Source organism: Papilio polytes, unplaced genomic scaffold, assembly GCF_000836215.1.
Source record: "Papilio polytes unplaced genomic scaffold, Ppol_1.0 DF823835.1, whole genome shotgun sequence".
Taxonomy (NCBI): Eukaryota; Metazoa; Arthropoda; class Insecta; order Lepidoptera; family Papilionidae; genus Papilio; species Papilio polytes.
This window is the reverse complement of record NW_013525369.1, coordinates 1,175,917-1,195,140: the sequence shown is the minus strand read 5'-3', so window position 1 is coordinate 1,195,140 and position 19,224 is coordinate 1,175,917. Positions and strand designations below refer to the sequence as shown.

The window sequence follows — 19,224 nt, the reverse complement described above, 5'->3', positions numbered from 1 at the left end:
CCCCCGCTTCCGGCCCTTAGTGTGGCCCCTGTGTCTGACTCATGACTTGGCAGGACCAGTATGAATCGAGTCGGTAGTTGACTCGCAGCGGACCGACTGTGGTTCACAGGACCGACTTTCGGTACGTTTATACCTGTGTTAGTTTTTTTTGTCGCGATAATCATTTATCAAATCCTAATGGAAATTTTATTGCACTCGTTTTTAAAACAATTGGGTATGTGATGTGCGTCGTGATCGATTATTTGATCGTCCGAGGGGGATCGATTGCTGTAATCGATATATGGTGTCAATTTATCGATATATAAATGCTATAAATAAATTAGTGTTGATACAATTTCGGTAGGATTTGTGCGCGTCATCGGAACGCAATCTTATTCATGAAGTCTCAACGTATAATTCTAATGTACTGATATTGTAAAATAAAATGCAAATACAAAAGCGAATCGAATGTCTAAATATGTTGATAAACCATGTGTCTATAATAAAATGTATTTCCTTAAACCGGTGTAGTGCGACGCGGCTCGCACTAACGCCCACTCTCCGATAGTTCTACAAATTATGTTTTTAATTATTATTAAATTAAACGGTAGTTATGTATATCTTATCTCTATATAATATGTATATGAATGTAAGTGTTTAGTGCGCTATGCGCGCTGAAGTTTTTTTTTTGTATTTAGTTGACAGACTTTTTGTAATTAATATTATTGTGAAAAAATATGAAAGTATGACTTAGATGGGTAATCTTAATAATAATAATAACTGGTAACCTTATTATAAAATAGTCGAGGTCTTTTTTATGTGAAAGAATGCTGTCTTGATCTCGCGGGCATTTGAAAGTACGAGGGAAATATACATTGAATTTGACAAGTGGTTTTATTGCACCTGAATAGAGTTATAGACTTGAGTTTACGCGATTTACAGCCCGCATATAGTACAATCAGGGAATCTGTCAGTGTTCCATGTCAAAAGCTAGCCATTTAAATGTTATGTACATGTTCAGATGACTGAAAAATAATGAATAGAATGCTTTTAAATGTTTATACAAAAAGGTTAGTCCGCGGTAGACGGTTACTAACTTTTTTCATTATTATCCCGTACTTTGCGCAACACACTGATTTTTCTTGGGAAGTTTGTGTTATTGCAAGGAACAAAAATTTTCATCTAAAGTGAAACCGCGGATTTCCTCGACTACATCGCATTAAGCTGTTTGTTGAGTCGATTTTTTTTTTGCTGCTAAATCTGCTATTTTCCCCTAAGGGAAAAATGCCGTGTTAATTGCAATCAGACAAACCTATTTCTAAAAATTACTAATTAGGTAGCAGTGTGTGGCGAAAACGAAGGGATAAAAAAAAACTATTCATGATCCCTAACAGATTTTTCTTCCTAGATACGTTTCTAATCTGCGTTGTATTGGTTTTTATACCGCGTCTCGTTTTAAAATGTTCAAACGATTGTAGCTATTAAGTGGAACATCGACAGTTTCCCCGATTGTACCTACGAATAGTTCCTTATTCTTTAATTTGACGAGGGATTTTATTTTCCGGGTCAAGGTATATAGAAAATGTATGAAATAAAACAACAGTAACATGTCAAATATTTATTACAATCAACGGTTTTATAAAGTGAGCTATAAACAATGTTTACAGATTAACAATTGCTATTTATTAAATAACTTTAAGCAAAAAAAATACAAGTAATCAAATATCACCGTAAAAAGCACAACAAAATTATTCCCAAAACTTACTCGTAATAAAAAAAAAATATGTTAATATTTTATCAAGCACAAAACCGAATAATTGTTGGTTTTCACTACCGAGATATCGATGAAAACATTTCGACAGAGGTGCTAATTTTTGTAGCAGTGAAAACTAACGTTAACAATCTATTATTATGTAATCAGACAAAACATCCAGCCCCTTACTAAAGGATCATTTTTAATGTCCTCACATATCTTTAAAGGAATGTACTTGAACAATTATTTAGTAACAAAGACAATAATGAAAAGTCCCTTATAACCTATAATTATAACAGCATCAATGTACGAAAACAAATTTGCATAATAATCTAAAATATTGTGCGTCAAGTTAATTCAAAGTGCTGGAATTTGTTTTTTACAATCAAAATGCTTGGATCACTGATTAGTATAAATGGATAGGCATTTACTTAAAACAGACAGCATAATTCTTGACAACGCCACTTTTGATGTTAAGTATTTAGAACCCTCACCAATGGCTACCATCAGCACAAATGGCGAAAATCAAATAGGCACAAAATGACACATTTCATGCCTGTCCATTTATAGCGATCAATGACATTTAAAAAAATATTGTCATCTGTTCATTCAATTTGAACAAAACAGAGATATTTATAAATCTATTTCTGTAGTGGAATAAACTTGGATAATTCTAAAGAATGTCTTCAAATATGAAATACATTTTGTATATAATGATTCAACAGTTAACACAATGTCATACTTCCAGCATATAACATAAGAAAACATTTCTATAGAAGTTGTGCGGCTGATTCATCAACTAACCAATAAACGGAGCCTTCTTTCGGTTGTACTCTCGCAGCCGGCAGATCTTCTTTATTTATTAATATACGCTAGAAAATAAGAAAAAGGTAAACATACTGAGTACAATATAAGAATTTAATAGATATGGAAAATCGTAATTATTTTCTAATCTTTTGTGTTTTTAAAATGTTTTCTGACAACTTCCTCTTTATGTAAGTCTCCTCCTCCGTCGGATAAGGGTAGGATACGCATCTGCAATTGCAGATGCCTATGGGCAGTGGTCGCTTCGCCATTTTGGCGGATTCAGGTGGCCGCTTGCTCGTTTGCCATCTTATGTTATAAAAAATGAAAGTGCTAACTTCACATCTTAATAATATTATAAACTAGTTTTTACCTGCGACTCTGTCTGTGTGGAATTAAAAAAAGCAAAAGTGAGTTGCCTATGTCTTCCAGACTATACTCTGTCTATGCCAAATTTCAATGAGATTCATTCAGCAGTTTAGGCTAAAAAACTCTAACAAACATCCATCCATCTAAACTTTCACATTTATAAAATTAGTAAGATGTGAAAGCTTGGATGCATTGATGGATGTTTGAACAAATCTCAATAAAATTTGGCATATGTATAGAGGGTAGTCTGAAATAATACATAGGCTTACTTATTTTTTTAATTCCATGCAGACAGAGTAACAGGCAAAAGCTAGTGAGAGATAAATTTGTGGAATTATGTATCAGGTATTTAAAATAGCTGTCAATTTTTTTATATGAAAAAAATATAAAAAACAACTTACTTTAAGCATCTCAGCTTTTCCGGCTCCACTGCAAGCAAATATACAGTTCCTAGCTTTGTTAATAACTGGATAGGTTAATGTTATTCTGGCCGGAGGTGGTTTAGGAGAATCGGTGATTACTGCAACCTTCAGATCAACTTCATCCAGGAGTGGATGACCAGGGAACAAGGAGCAGGTATGCCCGTCAGGTCCCATGCCCAATAGTAACAGGTCGAATTTAAAATTGTCACTTTTAAATGCTTCTTTCAATTGTTCTGTGTAATCTTTTGCTGCTTCCTTAGCTGAAAATGTTTAGTTAACATATTATTTGACTATAAAATCATTAGAGCATCGGTGGCTCAGTGGTTTCAACACTTGACTTGTCATCTACAGGTCTTGGGTTCAAATCCCACCATGTACCAATGTGATTTTAGATTTTTCGAATTTTCATATGTACATAATTTACCTGACGTTGTTACGGTGAAGGAAAACATCGTGATGCAACCTTCACATATCGGCGAAGAAATTCAAAGATATGTGTGAAGTCAACCAACCCGCACTTGGCTAGCGTAGTTGACTATGGCCTAGTCACCCCGTATTAGGGTAGGCTCCGAGCCCCTTGGTGGGGATATGTAGTGAGCTGGTGATGATGATGATGATGATAAAAGCATTAAAAAAATCAATGGTTTAAGCCATTTTTCGTAAGCTACAATTGTAATAAATACATATGTAAAAGATAAGCAAAATTTGTTAATTATATGTTAGTAAAAAAAAAATCTTACCAGTGACACCTTGCTTTAATACAACAAATTGGTTTCTAGTCAATTTAGTTTTAGGTATCAACATTCGCTCGTAACAACCGAAGGTGGAGTCATCATTATCTTCCGGTACTATTCTTTCATCACAAAATGCTAGTGTCCACTTTGACCAGTCTGTTTTAACTTGAGGAAGACCTTCACATAGATATTTGACTACTGATCCACCTGAAAATATGTAATTTAGATTAGTTATGACGCTATATTCTCATGACACAATATGCTAGTAACTTTAAAAAACACTTCTAGAACTTAAGCGACTAGATATTGAAGGATGTAATATCGTAAAGCCAATTTACGTAAAGACCTAGAAAGTTTTTTTACTGTCTTATCGTTGCATTTTAATAAGTTTTACTTTAAATGTGACGAAGGTAGCAAAAAATATATAATCACCTGATAACCCAATATAAAATCGTCCTCTGTTTACGATAGCGTCATTTGATATCTTTTCTACATAAGATGAGAGTTTCTTGATGATTTCTTGTTCGTTTTTTACTTTAATAGTAGTCATTTTTACTTCAAAAAATAAAAAAACGACTTCGAAAAGAGCACCGGCGCCGTTTTCTATGTCAAATCTTTCGCGAAGACTATTTCAAGGTCAGTGTTGACCTATTTAAAACCAATTTCTTACAAAATAATACTTTTTCTTCATAAAAATTTCATTACAAAACTAATCGTTAAAAATAATAAGTAACTGCGAATTTTTTTACTTTAGAAAAATACGCTTTTGAATCGGAATAATATAGAAAGCTTTAATTTTAATAATTTTGTACTGCATTTCTACTAAATAGTAATATTTAATATTCATACATATGGCCACACTTCATAAAGTTATTACAAAAATACATGAATCATGAAATGCGGTATAACAATGATGTAATTTGCGTTTGTAATCATAATTATGTATTTTCTATCTACCTAGAGTTCACATTTTGTAAAAGGAAAATTCTAGGGGCTTTTCCTATTTTAGAAAATTTAAAAAAAAAATTAAAAATCTTAAAGAAAGACAATGTGAACTCTACTTTAAATAATCATGTTATGGACGAATTTTTTAATTTTGTTATTGGAAAACTAAAATCTAAAGCAAAAAGTGTTTGTCAGAAGTGGGATTCGAACCCACGCCCACAGAAGTGGACTGCGACCTGAACGCAGCGCCTTAGACCGCTCGGCCATCCTGACTTTACATGAGTGATGAAATTTACATATAAAACATACAGAAAATTTAGATGAATTAAAAATCGAAAATAGTTTTCTTTTAATTAACGGATAAAAAATGAAACCTACATATTTACTAAGTCTATTGATAAATATTTTTTTCCATCAAGGTTAACTATGATACAATGTCTATGAAAATACATTTTTTTTGCATGAGCCACAGTTACTACGAAAAGTCGATTGATTGAATTTAAAATAGCGAAAACTGAAATCCATTATTTTTTACAGCTGTGCTGTTATCATCTAAATTAAATTATTTTTCTCGACGTGATAAAATAAATCTCGAGATATCTTACAAACTTGTCAAGCACTTGCCCTCAGTCGGGCAAAAAGAACATCGCAGTGGTAGGATCCCTGCAGTCATGGTCGGGCAACAGGGCAATTACAGGAGACTGGTGACGCTGAATACAACGCGCCTCCAAACCCACCACTACGATGCCCCGCAGAGCGCGCGAAAACTGCAGCTATAACAATTGCACAAGTCATGCATTCTAAACTCGTGCGCGTAATGTTCTAATACTTTTATAATAAATATATCGTTTTGGATGTGTTTATTTTTTTATTACAATATTTAAATAATAAGTGTGACGAGGAAAAAAATCTGATTTAAATTTAAGAAATCAATGTATAAATTTGTCGCGGATTATAAATTGTACAATTAATAATGAATTTAAATCAAATATTGATTTACTTTTATTTAAATTTCAAATTATTATTAGACAAAAATAAAACGTTAGTATCAGCTACTCGACAATAGATGGCGTTCATGAATAGGATCGCATAACTGTCAATAGATGGCATTAAAAATTATTACAAGTTAAATTGGCCGAACACAAGGCTACAAAGTCGTGGAAAACCAGAAACATTTGCCGTAGTAAAAAGTGAAAGTACAATGCGACTGCGTGTATTCGAAAACGAGCACGTCGACCGCGACCAAACGGTTGTTGACCGTCAAAACTATTCACGGATGACGTAATTGTCGTAATCACGACGCGGGAACTTTTTATGTGTATGTAGATCGTGTATAAATATACGAGTTTACACTGCCGAAACATATGTTAAAGCATTACTCTTGTCATTCCATTTCGAAAAAAACAGAGATGAATGTGTGTGTGTTTTAACTATGTGCTTTTTTATTAAAAACAGGGGCAAACGAGTGGCGGAAACACCAAAGTGAGTTGGTTGGTGTGAAAGTAATCTATTTGAAGATTCAATCAAAATGGAAGTTTTTATAACTGAAACATCTATTTCAGTCAGAAATATAGGACATTTAAATCTTAGGAATTCATTTTAAATTTATTTTTCAAGTTGAATTTGAATCTACGATAGCTTTTTTAAAATAAAAATATTAGTATATTTTTGTTAATTTACTAATAACTAACTAAATCAGCTTGTAATCGAACATTACCACAGATAAGCGAAATTTAATTTAAATCGTATATGTAACGTGGTAATTACATATAATTTGTTTACAAATAAATATAGTGCATAGTTTGTAACGCAAGCTAATCGTACATCCGTACATAGGTCAAGGTGCACACGATTATACCAGTGGTGTTCAAACTTTTCTATAGTACGGATCATTTTGCACAGTTTTTATCTCCTCCGTTCCGTTGCCTCTGTCAATTAAAGGTTTCTTTTTCTATACTATTATAATAAAGCGTAAACACACACTTCTTTGTTGCCTAAGATGTCAGTAATCACAGCATATTTTTGAATGTCTTTTTTTAATAAAAAGCCCTACACTTACGTCACGCTTTAGGCTATATGTTTTCACGCCATTGAAGTTAGAGGGTAAATATTTTGGATAAAAACCCTGATGTGGGAAAGAGACCATAAGTTGCTGCCATCATCAAGACAGTAAGATTGCCAAGGTTTGTCATGTCATGTCATTTTGACATTTGCTATTGATAATTTGTCAAATGTAAACAATAAAATAAAATTTTCATAATTTTACGCGGATAAAGCCGCACAGGAACAGCTAGTATTATCATAACATAAGGTAGTCACGAACAAGGAGCCATCTGAATCCGCCGAAAGCGGACCGCTGCCCATAGACATCCGCAATCGCAGATGCATTGCCTACACTTGATCAACGGAGAAGGAGACGTACATAAATATTTACCTTTCCTATGCATCTCCTCCGCCGTCAAATCTACTTTCCCTTCACACCCTTTTTTATAAGATAAATTAGGCCTCCGGCACCACACTTATCAGACGAAACGCGGAATTGCTTCACCTTTACGCTTGTCTTGAATGTGGTCGTGGTATTGCTGGGGGCGAGCCGGCCCTATACTACAGTGCAAAGATGTTAAAGCGGGCTCTACCACAGTTAGACCATAAGGTACGGTGCATTTGAAACCTCAAACTTGCAGATGATATGGTAGCGTCATATCCCTAATTCATCGAAATCGGTTTACCATTTTTTGTTATTTTATTGATTAGTTTGCAAGTTTGGGAAGCGGTAAACCAGAACAATAAAACATGGATGCAATTGTAGGATGACCTTTTGTATGCAGAACAAGTGTACTCAATCGAAGGTCAAATAAGTTTGGTAAACAACACCAAGGGCCACAACGATACTTCTTAATTTAAGATTCAAATATATTGAATGTTTGTCCAAGCTTCTTGGTTAATTTAAACTAATTGAGTCACTTCTCTGTTCATTTCTGAAACAGATTTTATTTTTAAATAAAAAGATTTTTAAAATCCATTAAAGACCTTTTTATTTAATAGCCATTTATAGTCTGTGCCAATCATTTGCAGATAATAAATTATTAGTTCTATTTAATTTGGAATGCCCGCGGCATTTTTACATCGACCTTCGTGCGGAGCGCACGTCAGCTGACCCTTGCTGATCATGTCCGATTTAAATGTCAAAACCACCTGAGAAATGATGTATGAGATAACATTTAATGTAAGTAGGCATTAGTAAATATAATGTTTTTATTGCCAATTAGTCATAGAAATAAGAATTATCGTTCGTTATTTTACAATAGATTCAAATCACAATTCAAATACTTGACTTGGACGGTGTATGTATTTGTGTTTCTTGAAATTACAGCTGCAATCTCGGTGTATTTCTTCCCTTATATCTTTTTTTTTATAACATAAGGTGACAAACGAGCAAGCGACCACCTGAAACCGCCAAAATGGCGAAGCGACCGCTGTCCATAGACATCCGCAATTGCAGATGCGTTACCTACCCTTATAAGGCGGAGGAGGAGACGCACATAAAGAGGATATTTCCCCTTCCCATGCATCTACTCCACCGTCAAATCTACTTCCTCTTCCCAACCTCTGCTTATAAAAAAAGGATGGTAAAGAGAAAGGGACTTAAATTATATCTCTTGTGGAACAAGAATATTGGCATCTTCATCATTCTCTTTAAAAATAAAATATAAAACAATGCTTCTTATACATATGATACGATTGTTAAAATAACAGTTAAACTGTACTAAGCAGACAGAGGGAGGACCGCATTCTGTGGAAGGCTTAATGTCTAGCAGTGGACAGATAAAGGCTGAATGATGAAGCAGACAGAGTTTAACAATTGTAGAGTCTGCAATAACAACGGGCGTGAAGGTTTGTCTGATGACGTCCCAGTTTTAGTCCTTTCACTGTACTTTTCGTATAGGAATGAATGGAAAGAGGAACTGACTTTGGCAAGAGTGATGACGATTAAAATATCCTCTTGCCAAGCCCTCTTGCTTCCTTGATGTTGGCAGCAGCTTATAGACTCTTTACCGCATTAGGGTTTTTATCTAATTTATTTACCCCCTAAGTTTAATAGCCTGAAAAAATATAGCCTAAAGCGTGATGTAAGTGTTGGGGTTTTTATTAAAAAAAGAGTTATTCAAAAATATGCTGTAATTGTTGACATCTTACGCCACAATAAAGTGTGTGTTTACGCTTTATTATATTAGTATAGATTAAAAAACGACTTATTTGGCTTGTTTCTAAAATTCCTTATTTTATGGGTTTTTAACTTTTTCTATTTTAGCAATGATGTGTACTTATTTAGTTTCTTCAATGGTATATATTATAGTATACATATAAATATACTTAAGCAGAAAGTCGTCAGATTGCGGTCAAGTGCATCTACTTGGACATGTGTAAAGGTTGTACGTATGTCGATTAACTTGTTAATAGATTACTATTAATAATGGCGAATTTAAAATATTTCATTTCAGATTTTAATTGCTACGTTAATAAACTTAAAAACTGACAAATGTGTCTGTTTTATAGTATTACTAGCTCTCGACTGCAACTCTTGAGTGGAATTAAAGAACTAAGCCTATGTGTTCTTCCAGATTATGCTCTATATATATATGCCAAATTTCATCGAGATCCGTTTAGCAGTTTTGGCGACAAATAACATAACATTCATCTAAACTTTCGCAGTTATATTAGTAAGATCAGCTATCTGTGATGTCTTTACACTATTCTTTGCTGAAGTTTATGAGTCATCAATGTTATTAATGGCTTACGGTCAAGGTGCGCGAAAACCTCTGATGATGACCATATTTGTAGACTGAATGACAGCTCTAAAGAAACGATCGCGGTATAACTCATCTTGATACTTCAAATGTATTATTTATTAAATATTAGCTGATGCTCGTGACTTCGTCCGCGTGTAATTTATAAATTGTAAAAATACACCCTATGTTAATCGCAGATAAATTACCTTTGTAACGGTGAAAGAATTTTTAAAATCGTCCCAGTGGTTTATAAGTTTTTTCAATAAATACAAAACACAAATTGTTCCTCTTTGAGATGTTAGTATAGTATAGACTAGCTGTTGCTCGCGACTTCGTCCGCGTGGAATTAAAAATATAACCTATGTTAACAGTGGTTACGTAGCTTTTTAAAATTTTTAATTTCAGCTTAGTAGTTTTTTGAGTTATTTCAATGCATACAAATATCCAGAATACCTTAGTATTACCTAGTATAGATTACTTAATTCATGATAATCTAATAATATAGATAAGTGTATAGATAGCACACGCTTTTATTCACACCTTTCGAAATATTTATACTTTAAACTTAGAGCTTTACACTATGAATAGTTAATGTCATTAAATTTCGCTAAAATGTTGTATTTGTTGAATTTAAATCTAGGTCTAAAGTTAGATTAATTGTAAAAGTCTTTTCTATTAGTATTGGTGTTATTTTTTCAAAACTGCGTATAATCTGTAATCACCGGATCACAGATAATACAATACAAGTATGTAGACCGGATGTAGTACCAATTTAAAATATAATGCGTCCGCTAGAGGTCGCGTGTCTCACCTACACGACACGACCTCATATCGCTACGCTTTTAACTTGTTTTATGATCTATTGAGATATCGTATTAGATTGCGATTATCTGTTAAATTGAAAGGTTATGTTATCAAATTGTTTGTTTAAATACTAAATGGGGAATATTAAAAATAATACATTTAGCAAAGTAATTAAAAAAATGTAAATATTCTGATATATTTGATCGTAGCTATCGCCTGCGATTCCGTCTGCGTGTGATTAAAAAAAAACAAAAGTTAGTCTTCTTCCAGACTATCCTCTACATCTGTGTCAAATTTAATAAAAATCCCTTCAGGAGTTTAGACTACAAATTCTAACAAATCTATCCATCTAAACTTTCGCATTTATATTAGTAAAGAAAGTAAGATTAAATTAAGTTTTAAGTTAAATTTAAGTAAGTGTACACAAACCATACCTTTTTCTTACTTTAACTTTTCTTATCTTGTGACATTAAATTTTTAAGGGAAGATATATGTAAACCAGCTTTAAGCATCAAAATTTTAGTGTCCATTAGCTGAAATGGTCTATAGAATTATTAATAATAAAATCCTTATTATCCGGATGTTTAGTTATATTAAATACTCATATTGTTTAGTTGTAACCGTGACCCGTTTGGCCATCTGCCAGTTTGAAGATTATGTGCATTGTAGCCCGCCCTTGAAGACGTTTAAACAGTTTTTATTATTCTATTAATAATCTGCGAATGTAATTATTAAATAATGTAATTATAATTATTATATTCAAATATACAAGACAATCAAGGTAACGTATCATTCTGACGTTTAGAATATTGTGGTACACTCAAAGGCAATGTTTATTATTTGAATTTTTATGAAACCATTTTAGAAACATGTTAGCTCCTAAACTATAATTAAGAATCATGTATAAGTATAGGAAACAAAGTCTGAATTATTAAAAAGGTGGGCGCCAAATCGATTTCTATTCATTAGAGAAACCACAGTGTTTTAACTGCTTTAGCTGGCACCAGTAATTACCAGTAGCTGGCATGCAAATGTGCCACCTACTTGTTCATTATTGAACACGTCCACTGCGTAACAGGCCGATAATGGCCTGATGCGGTACTTAAGCTGGTGCGGACTAAGAAAACTATGTCCCTCTCGTGATTATCTCAAGTGTATACATTATGTTTCCACAATTATTATAGCATTTTAATCTAACCTAGTGCTGGTGGGTCTATAAAGACCTGCCACGCACTGTCGGAAATATCATTGGGGGCGCATTTTGGCCCGCCGCACCAGATGAAGTATTATGATTTTACTTGCCGCAGTAAACGTGTTAAAGAATCTGGTGTCGGTGTAAAGCTTTTGTCTTTATCTGTGACACCGCAGATAAATAAAAGCCTGTAGATATTGATAATGCCGCACCTCTGTTACACAACGCTCACTACACACGTGCGTTTCGACAGCGCGTTTGTTGTTGGTGACAGCTAGTGATGTTACACAGCTTATCGATATGTAATATTCTATTAAAGCAAAATGAAACATTGGGCGATAAAAATTTAAACGGCAGATGGCGTAAAACTAACATGGGTTAATTTTTTTCTAAGTACTTTTTAGTATATTATCGCTAGTTTTTCTTGAAAGTATCTATAATTGTTCCTTACCCTAAGCTTTGTAAATTAAGTTCAAATTTAAAATGTTAAAGTAAATTAAAATATCGATAATTTAGTGTCTCATCACTAGAAAATCGTAATGTCTGGGCGCGGCCGTTCGCCTTGCAGTCACATATATGCCCTGACACATGCGTTTTAGTACCGTCGCCATATTTGTTCATAAACCGTGTAAGTATTAATAATTATTGCAGAATTCTCACTTACCTCTAAGTGAATTGTTTGTACTGACACTTCGTAGAGCTTTCGTAGCGCGTAGCACGAAAAAAATCGCATAAAATATTAATTATTAACGTTGAAGTTTAGAAGCCTTTAATGTTTGTATAATCAAATTTTAAAAAATATTCTACGAACATTATAAATATTATAAAAACAAATGGATTGATATTTGTTAAAATTTGGAGCCTATACGGCTGAACGGCTGAACTGTTGATAAAATTCGGCGTAGATATGCTAGTCTGGAAGAACACATAGGCTACTCACTTTTTTTTAATTCACTCGGACGGAGTCGGGTGCGAAAGCTAGTATACCTTAATTCTAAATTTGTCTAGATCTCTAAATCATTCGGTAAAATACAAGATTTTTTAATACATTTAAAATAATGTTATTACGATAAAAGCAAATTTGTTATTACAAATTTTCTTTTTGACCGACTTCCCAAAAGAAGGAGGTACTAAATTCGTCTGTATGCTTTTTTTTTACTTTTTTACGTGTGTTACGGCATAATTACAATATTTTATTACATTCTTCAGTATTTTGATAAATGTAAATGTAATGACATTTGACTTATTAAGTCGAAAAGCTCAGGTTATAAATGTATGTGCTTGATTTCGTTAAAACATAAATTGTATACATTAATTGTTACACTTGCAAAAGGCGTACTCAAGGTGATAATTAAAAATACAATAAAAAAGTTCGTGGGTGACAAATTAAATTATTTAAAATTAACAGTGTCCTACGCATTAATTTTTTATCTGTCAAAATTTGCATAGACACCATTAATAACCATGCAACTCTAACCATTGCAAATTGCTTTGTTCTTTTACGAAGTCATATTTTATCTATGACCTTTCTGTCATTTTAGATAACCTTAGATAAGTAATACATTTTGGAGGGAATATTTATTATTTTTTAGGTTGACTTCAAAAGTTCTTAAGACGTCTATGGAAAAAAGTTGGCTGTATGAAGTGTATACCTTTGCCTTTCAGTCACAAAAACAAAATACATTTTCCTTGAACGTTTTTTTTAATCTGTAATTTAGTTCTCATGACATTTTTTTTTAATTTCTACATTTGTATAATGCTGGCCGTATTTTTATTTATCTGTTGTTAAACCCCATTTGGGGAGATAATTGTTTCGCGCCATTTTTGTATAGTGTTAATTAAAGTTTGCTTATTTTAAAAAGGGCTTTGTTACACATATTTCTTGTATTTAATTACGTTTATGGTTGTTGGCATGTAATTTAAGACACAATCATTATTTTTAATGGTGTTGTAATAAAATAAGAAAGTGTAACATTAGTAATCGATGCCAGAATCAATAAAATTTATTACTTATTTTTTTTAAATAAGAGATGAAATTTTACTATTGGATAGTAACAAGGGAAAAATAAACATAATAATTCGATATCAAAATTTTGCAGCAAACTTTTGAAATAAAAAAAGGAATGCTACGCTTTAATTTTGGCGGGAAAATGGACATCATATGATTATCATGGTCTGAATACTTTCTATAAATAATAAACAAATAAAAAAATAAATTCTTTTATTTAACAATAAACTTGTTACAAAGAATTGACCCAGGGTCCTCGCAATCGGCACAGCCTGTATTGTGAAGACCCACCATAGCGGAATAATTAAAATACTATAACTACATCAATTTAGATTGAACAAAATAGGCAGGATTTTGTGCTTATTTGATGCCATTTTTTTTTTGATTCCAACTAATAAGCTGTCATTCTCAACCTTTCCAATAACACAGAATGTAAGTGTAACAAAATACTTATACAATTAAATAAACGTGTCATTTTTGCGAACCGTACTCTAAACTCACTTATTACATGGCAGTTAACTATTAATACTGAATATAGTAACGGTTACGACTCGGATCTGACCGATAAAGTGTAATTACGTGTAACTATGTGTAACACTGGCCTCTTACAGAACATACTGGATTAAATCCATAGCGGAATATGGATCCTTATTATTAAATCCTAGGATACCAATGGATATTACGAATTATTCGACTTATTAAATACATCGAAAAATCCATTAAAAAGTCACATTCTTTCTTTCTTGCTTTCTAAATAACTAGACGTTGCTCGACTTCGTCTGCATGAAATTAAAATAATAAAAAAGTATAGCCTACTCATAACGTAACTTATTAACGGTGAAAGAATTTTTTGAAATCGGTCCAGTAGTTTTAAAAATACAATAATTTCCGCTTTATAACATTAGTATAAACAAGAATTATTGCGATTGGCTACAAAGGTAGGGAAAGACTGAAGAAAGTATTTATGATTTGTATGAAAAGGAGATATACGTAAGCAGATATTGAATTTGAATTAAAGCTTACCATTATTCGACGGAGGAGGGGACGCACAGAAAAAGGATACGCACCCTATGTCTCTATAATGTGTCTTTACGTGTCTTGTCCTAACCCTCTGTAATAGCTTGTTTATAATTAACTTACGTTTCTCATGACCCATTTAGAAGTCATCAACCAACCTCAGCCAATAAGTTAATAAGATTAAAAACTAAACATCTATTTATACAATACATAAATGAAAAAGATACTAACACATAGATTAAGTACTGGAAAATGAACCATAACACAAGGTAGTTAGGTATGTTTTTGAATGAAGGTATGACAAAGGGTGGTTCACCGCTTAATACTGGGTAGGAAGGCTTTATTGGATTGCAAAGGCGCCTGCCTTTTAATGCTTCATGTAGACTAGTTGTGCAATATTGCACGTTGTAGAACATAAGTGTAAAATGTGAATACTTAAAATAGTTTACCCAGATTGGCACAACATAAACAAGAACATACTTTTTAACATAGTTATAAAATCAAAGTTTAATAGCGTGACAATATAGCCTAAAGCGTGACGTATGTGTATGCCTTTTTATTAAAGAAACGATTATCAAAGAATACATGCAGTGATGGCTGACATCCTACGCCACGAAGTAGTGTGTGTTTAAGCTTTATTATATTAAAGTAACTAGCTGTTCTCGTGCTATTTCATCAACATAAAATTATTTTATTGTTTACATGTGTCAAATTGTCAATCGCAAATGTCAAAATAACATGACATGACAAAACTTGGCAATTTTGCTTCCTTGATGTTGGCAGCAGCTTATGGTCTCTTCCCCACATTAAGTTTCCCCTAAGTTTAATGACGTGAAAATATATAGCCTAAAGCGTGACGTAAGTGTAGGGCTTTTTAATAAAAAAAAATATTAAAAAATATGCTGTAATTGCTGACATCTTAGGCAACAAAGAAGTGTGTGTTTACGCTTTATTATAATAGTATAGAGTATAGATATACAAGAGCTTATCAACCATGTTAACGTATGCGTTATATTTCGTTGCAAAGCTCACATGACTATATAAAGTAAGAGAATAGTTGTTCAAAAGGCCCTGATATCAACTGCAGTGGCCTCAAGCTCGGCAGCGAACAGAAAGTGACATTGTAAAAGCGTCCAAGAGTTCACTTGTCGATAATGCGAAAAAACCAGTATGTGGCCACATACGCTGTACTTAGGCTGACCATGATTTTGGTAAATCTAGGACTTACCCTTATTTTAATGCAAGAATAAAAGTAAAAGGAGTTTTGGTGTAAATGTTATATGATATATCTTCAATCTATATACAAAGGGACCGTTCAGGTAACGTTTAGGTAACTCAAAGTTCTGCAGAAAATATTATATACATACCTTTTAGAATCATCTTACGTTACAGATTTATATTTTTAGATGGATCGCGTCATATGACAGAGAAAGCATACCGTTTATCTCTTATTTAGTGGACGTATTGTTACTAATTATTAACATTTGTAGAGTACTAACTGTTACTAGAGACTTCGTCCGCATGGAATTGAAAAATAGAAAAATATAGCTTACGTTTCGGAGTAAAAATTTTGGTAATCAGATGAGTAGTTTTTAAGTTATTACATTATTAATACATACAAAATTAAGATTTTTTCTCTTCATAATATTAGTATTGAAATTTAAATGTTACAAATCAATCATCTGATAATAGTCTGCATTAATTTTCGTTCCACGACGATCTGTTATAGATGTGTTGCCTGGTCACCCTAGTGGTATAGCGTACATGTTCCACATATACATGCCTCGTACTCATATGGCCACACAGGGCGACAACGCACCGAAACCGTGTCATGGTCTTCAACTGATTTTTAAAAAAGAAATATCTTCATATTGACTGTATGACTTTCAGTTACAACCCTGTCAAACTCACTTCTTATAAGCTCGCCTATAACACCTACGGTAATTTAAATTCGTTTACTTCGACAAGGTACTATGTTGTGTTCACGCTTTACATATAAATCAAAAACGAGCTTATAATTACGGTTCTGTTTTTGATATGGGCAGGGTTAACTGGTGGTTATTGTTTTTAATTGCTCACAGAGGGGACCTTGGTTTGTTTTTTGAAAAGGAAGTTCTACAAATTCTGATTTTGCTCCCTCTATGACCTTTATGTTACGGATAATTTGGGACGTTTAACAACTTAAAGATCTAAAGATCTTCCACTTTAGATTTTTTAATAATTTTTAATACTTTTATTTGTCTTTTGTCTTGATTTAGCTAAGTAATAGTCTTTTTTTAATGCCTCAATCCAGATTATTTATGAAAATAGTTGTTTTGTGAAATACCCAAATTGACAGTGTACCTGCAACATGTTTTATGACTTATTTTGTTTAATCAAAGTAATGCCGAAATATTTATAACATTTATTCGTTCATTTATTATTCGGTTAATTTACGATGTGCCCGCGCCTTGCGGATGTCGTTAAATTAATTGCTTTTTAGTGGATTTTATTTTACTCGCCTTCGAAATTTGAAGTCGGTTTTTAATTATTGATGAATATATCTTTATTGTCTTTCAAGCTTTTTTGTTTCGAACTTCTTTTGTTATCTTTAACTTTGATTGCTCTTTTCTGTTATTTTTTTTTTGTTTTGATTTTCTTTTGTTTTTATTTTCACTTTTTGCATATTCATTTATCTTGTAATTCAATAAAATGGAATACTTTACTAACATATTGGATGCTTTGGTAGTCCACACTAATATAACAAAGAGAAAGATTTGTTTTTTTCTATGTATTGAAATTACTCAAAAACTACTGGGCCGATTTCCAAAATCCTTTCACTATTAAAAAACTACGTTATCAGTGAATATGCTGTTTTTTGTTTCATGCGGGCGAAGTCACTAGCAACAGCTAATAGTAGCATATCTAAAAATGTATTTAACATTGAATTAATATTCAACCAACTTTTTAATTGGACCTCTTCTAAGGATTTTATGTATTTACCTTTTTTATGTTTTTAACTAGCTTACCACCATGTATAGCTTACTCTATCTTACTAATAATATAAATGCGAAAGTTTAGATGGATGTGTATTAGTGTTTTCTGCCTAAACTGCTAAAAAGAATCTCGATGAAATGTAACATAGATGTAGAGGTTAGTCTGGTAGAACACATAGGCTACTTACTTTTTTAATTTCACGCGGATGAAGTCGCGGGATAAGACTAATGGAACATTTTTAACACTATTGAAGTTAAAAACAGAAGTTAATGGAAAAACTATGTCAATGTTAAAATAATGTTCCTCATTGCTGTATTAAGATCTTATATCAGGTAAATAACGCGGAAACTATTTACTAAATTTAATTAAATATATGATAAACATTAAGATGTAATTGATATCAAACGAGGACGTTGTATAAAATTGTTTATGGCCTAATATTGACAAATGACGTCATAGCATTGTATGGTAATTGTCTATGGATTTAATTTGAACTGATTTATGATTGCGAATGAGTTAGATATAAGGTTGAGTTAGATAAGCTACAAGCTTTCGCTCGCGACTCTGTCTGCGCAGAATCTAAAGGGTAAAAAGTACCCCATGATATTAGAGGTTATCTATACCTGTGACAAATTTCAATAAGATATTTTTATCCGTGGAAGTGTTATTGAATATATAAGAGAATCAAGGGTATTCCACAGGAAATGTCCATATTTCCGTGATTCTAAGTAGCCTATTTCTTCTTTAAGAAGGAGTTTTACGTATATTCAAAATTACACCGAGATCCGTTCAGCCGTCGTTTAGACAGTAAATTCCAACAAATATCCTAAACATTCGCAATTATAATATTAGTAAGATAAAAATAGTCTTATATCTCGGTAGCAGGGTAGAGGACATACGTTGGGGTAGCAATCATATGCCCAGGGAAGGGATTTACCAATGTTAGTGTAAGTATGGAAATGGTAAATGTTTGCGTCACAACAAAATTAGCTAGTATTGAATACTAGCTGTTCCCATGCGACTTCATCCGCATAAAATTATAAAAAATCCATTTTATTGTTCATATTTGTCAAATTACCAATTACAAATGTCAAAATGACATGACATTATGACAAACCATGGCAACCTTGGTTCCTTGATGTTGGCAACAACTTATGGTCTCTATCCCACATTAGGATTTTTATCCAAAATATTTACCCCTAAGTTTAACGGCGTGAAAACATATAGCCTAAAGCGTGACGTAAGTGTAGGGCTTTCTATTAAAAAAAGAATTATTATGCTGTGATTGCTGACATCTTAGGCAACGAAGAAGTGTGTGTTTATGCTTTATTATATGAGTTCAGTCGACAATTAACCGACCTTGATGAGAAGGCTTAGAGAAGGCACCATTTGTCAGTTCAAGAATGGTCGCCCTAATTTAGTGATGTGTTC

The 19,224-nt window shown here is 32.8% G+C and overlaps 1 protein-coding gene and 1 non-coding gene across 2 annotated transcripts; both read right to left on the bottom strand.

Annotated features, from left to right (window-relative positions):
* Nucleotides 1–2,303: 2,303 nt before the first annotated feature.
* On the bottom strand, nt 2,304–4,669 carry LOC106103214 (6-phosphogluconolactonase). Its single transcript, XM_013282905.1, has 4 exons — nt 4,494–4,669; nt 4,068–4,268; nt 3,307–3,587; nt 2,304–2,604 (listed from the first exon to the last, which is right to left on the bottom strand). Exons 1-4 carry the CDS (start codon nt 4,609–4,611, stop codon nt 2,503–2,505), a joined length of 702 nt encoding a protein of 233 aa, XP_013138359.1. The 5' UTR covers nt 4,612–4,669; the 3' UTR covers nt 2,304–2,502.
* Nucleotides 4,670–5,195: 526 nt separating this feature from the next.
* Nucleotides 5,196–5,279, bottom strand: Trnal-cag. Its single transcript has one exon. It is a non-coding gene; the product is annotated as a tRNA-Leu (tRNA).
* Between the last annotated feature and the right edge of the window lie 13,945 nt (nt 5,280–19,224).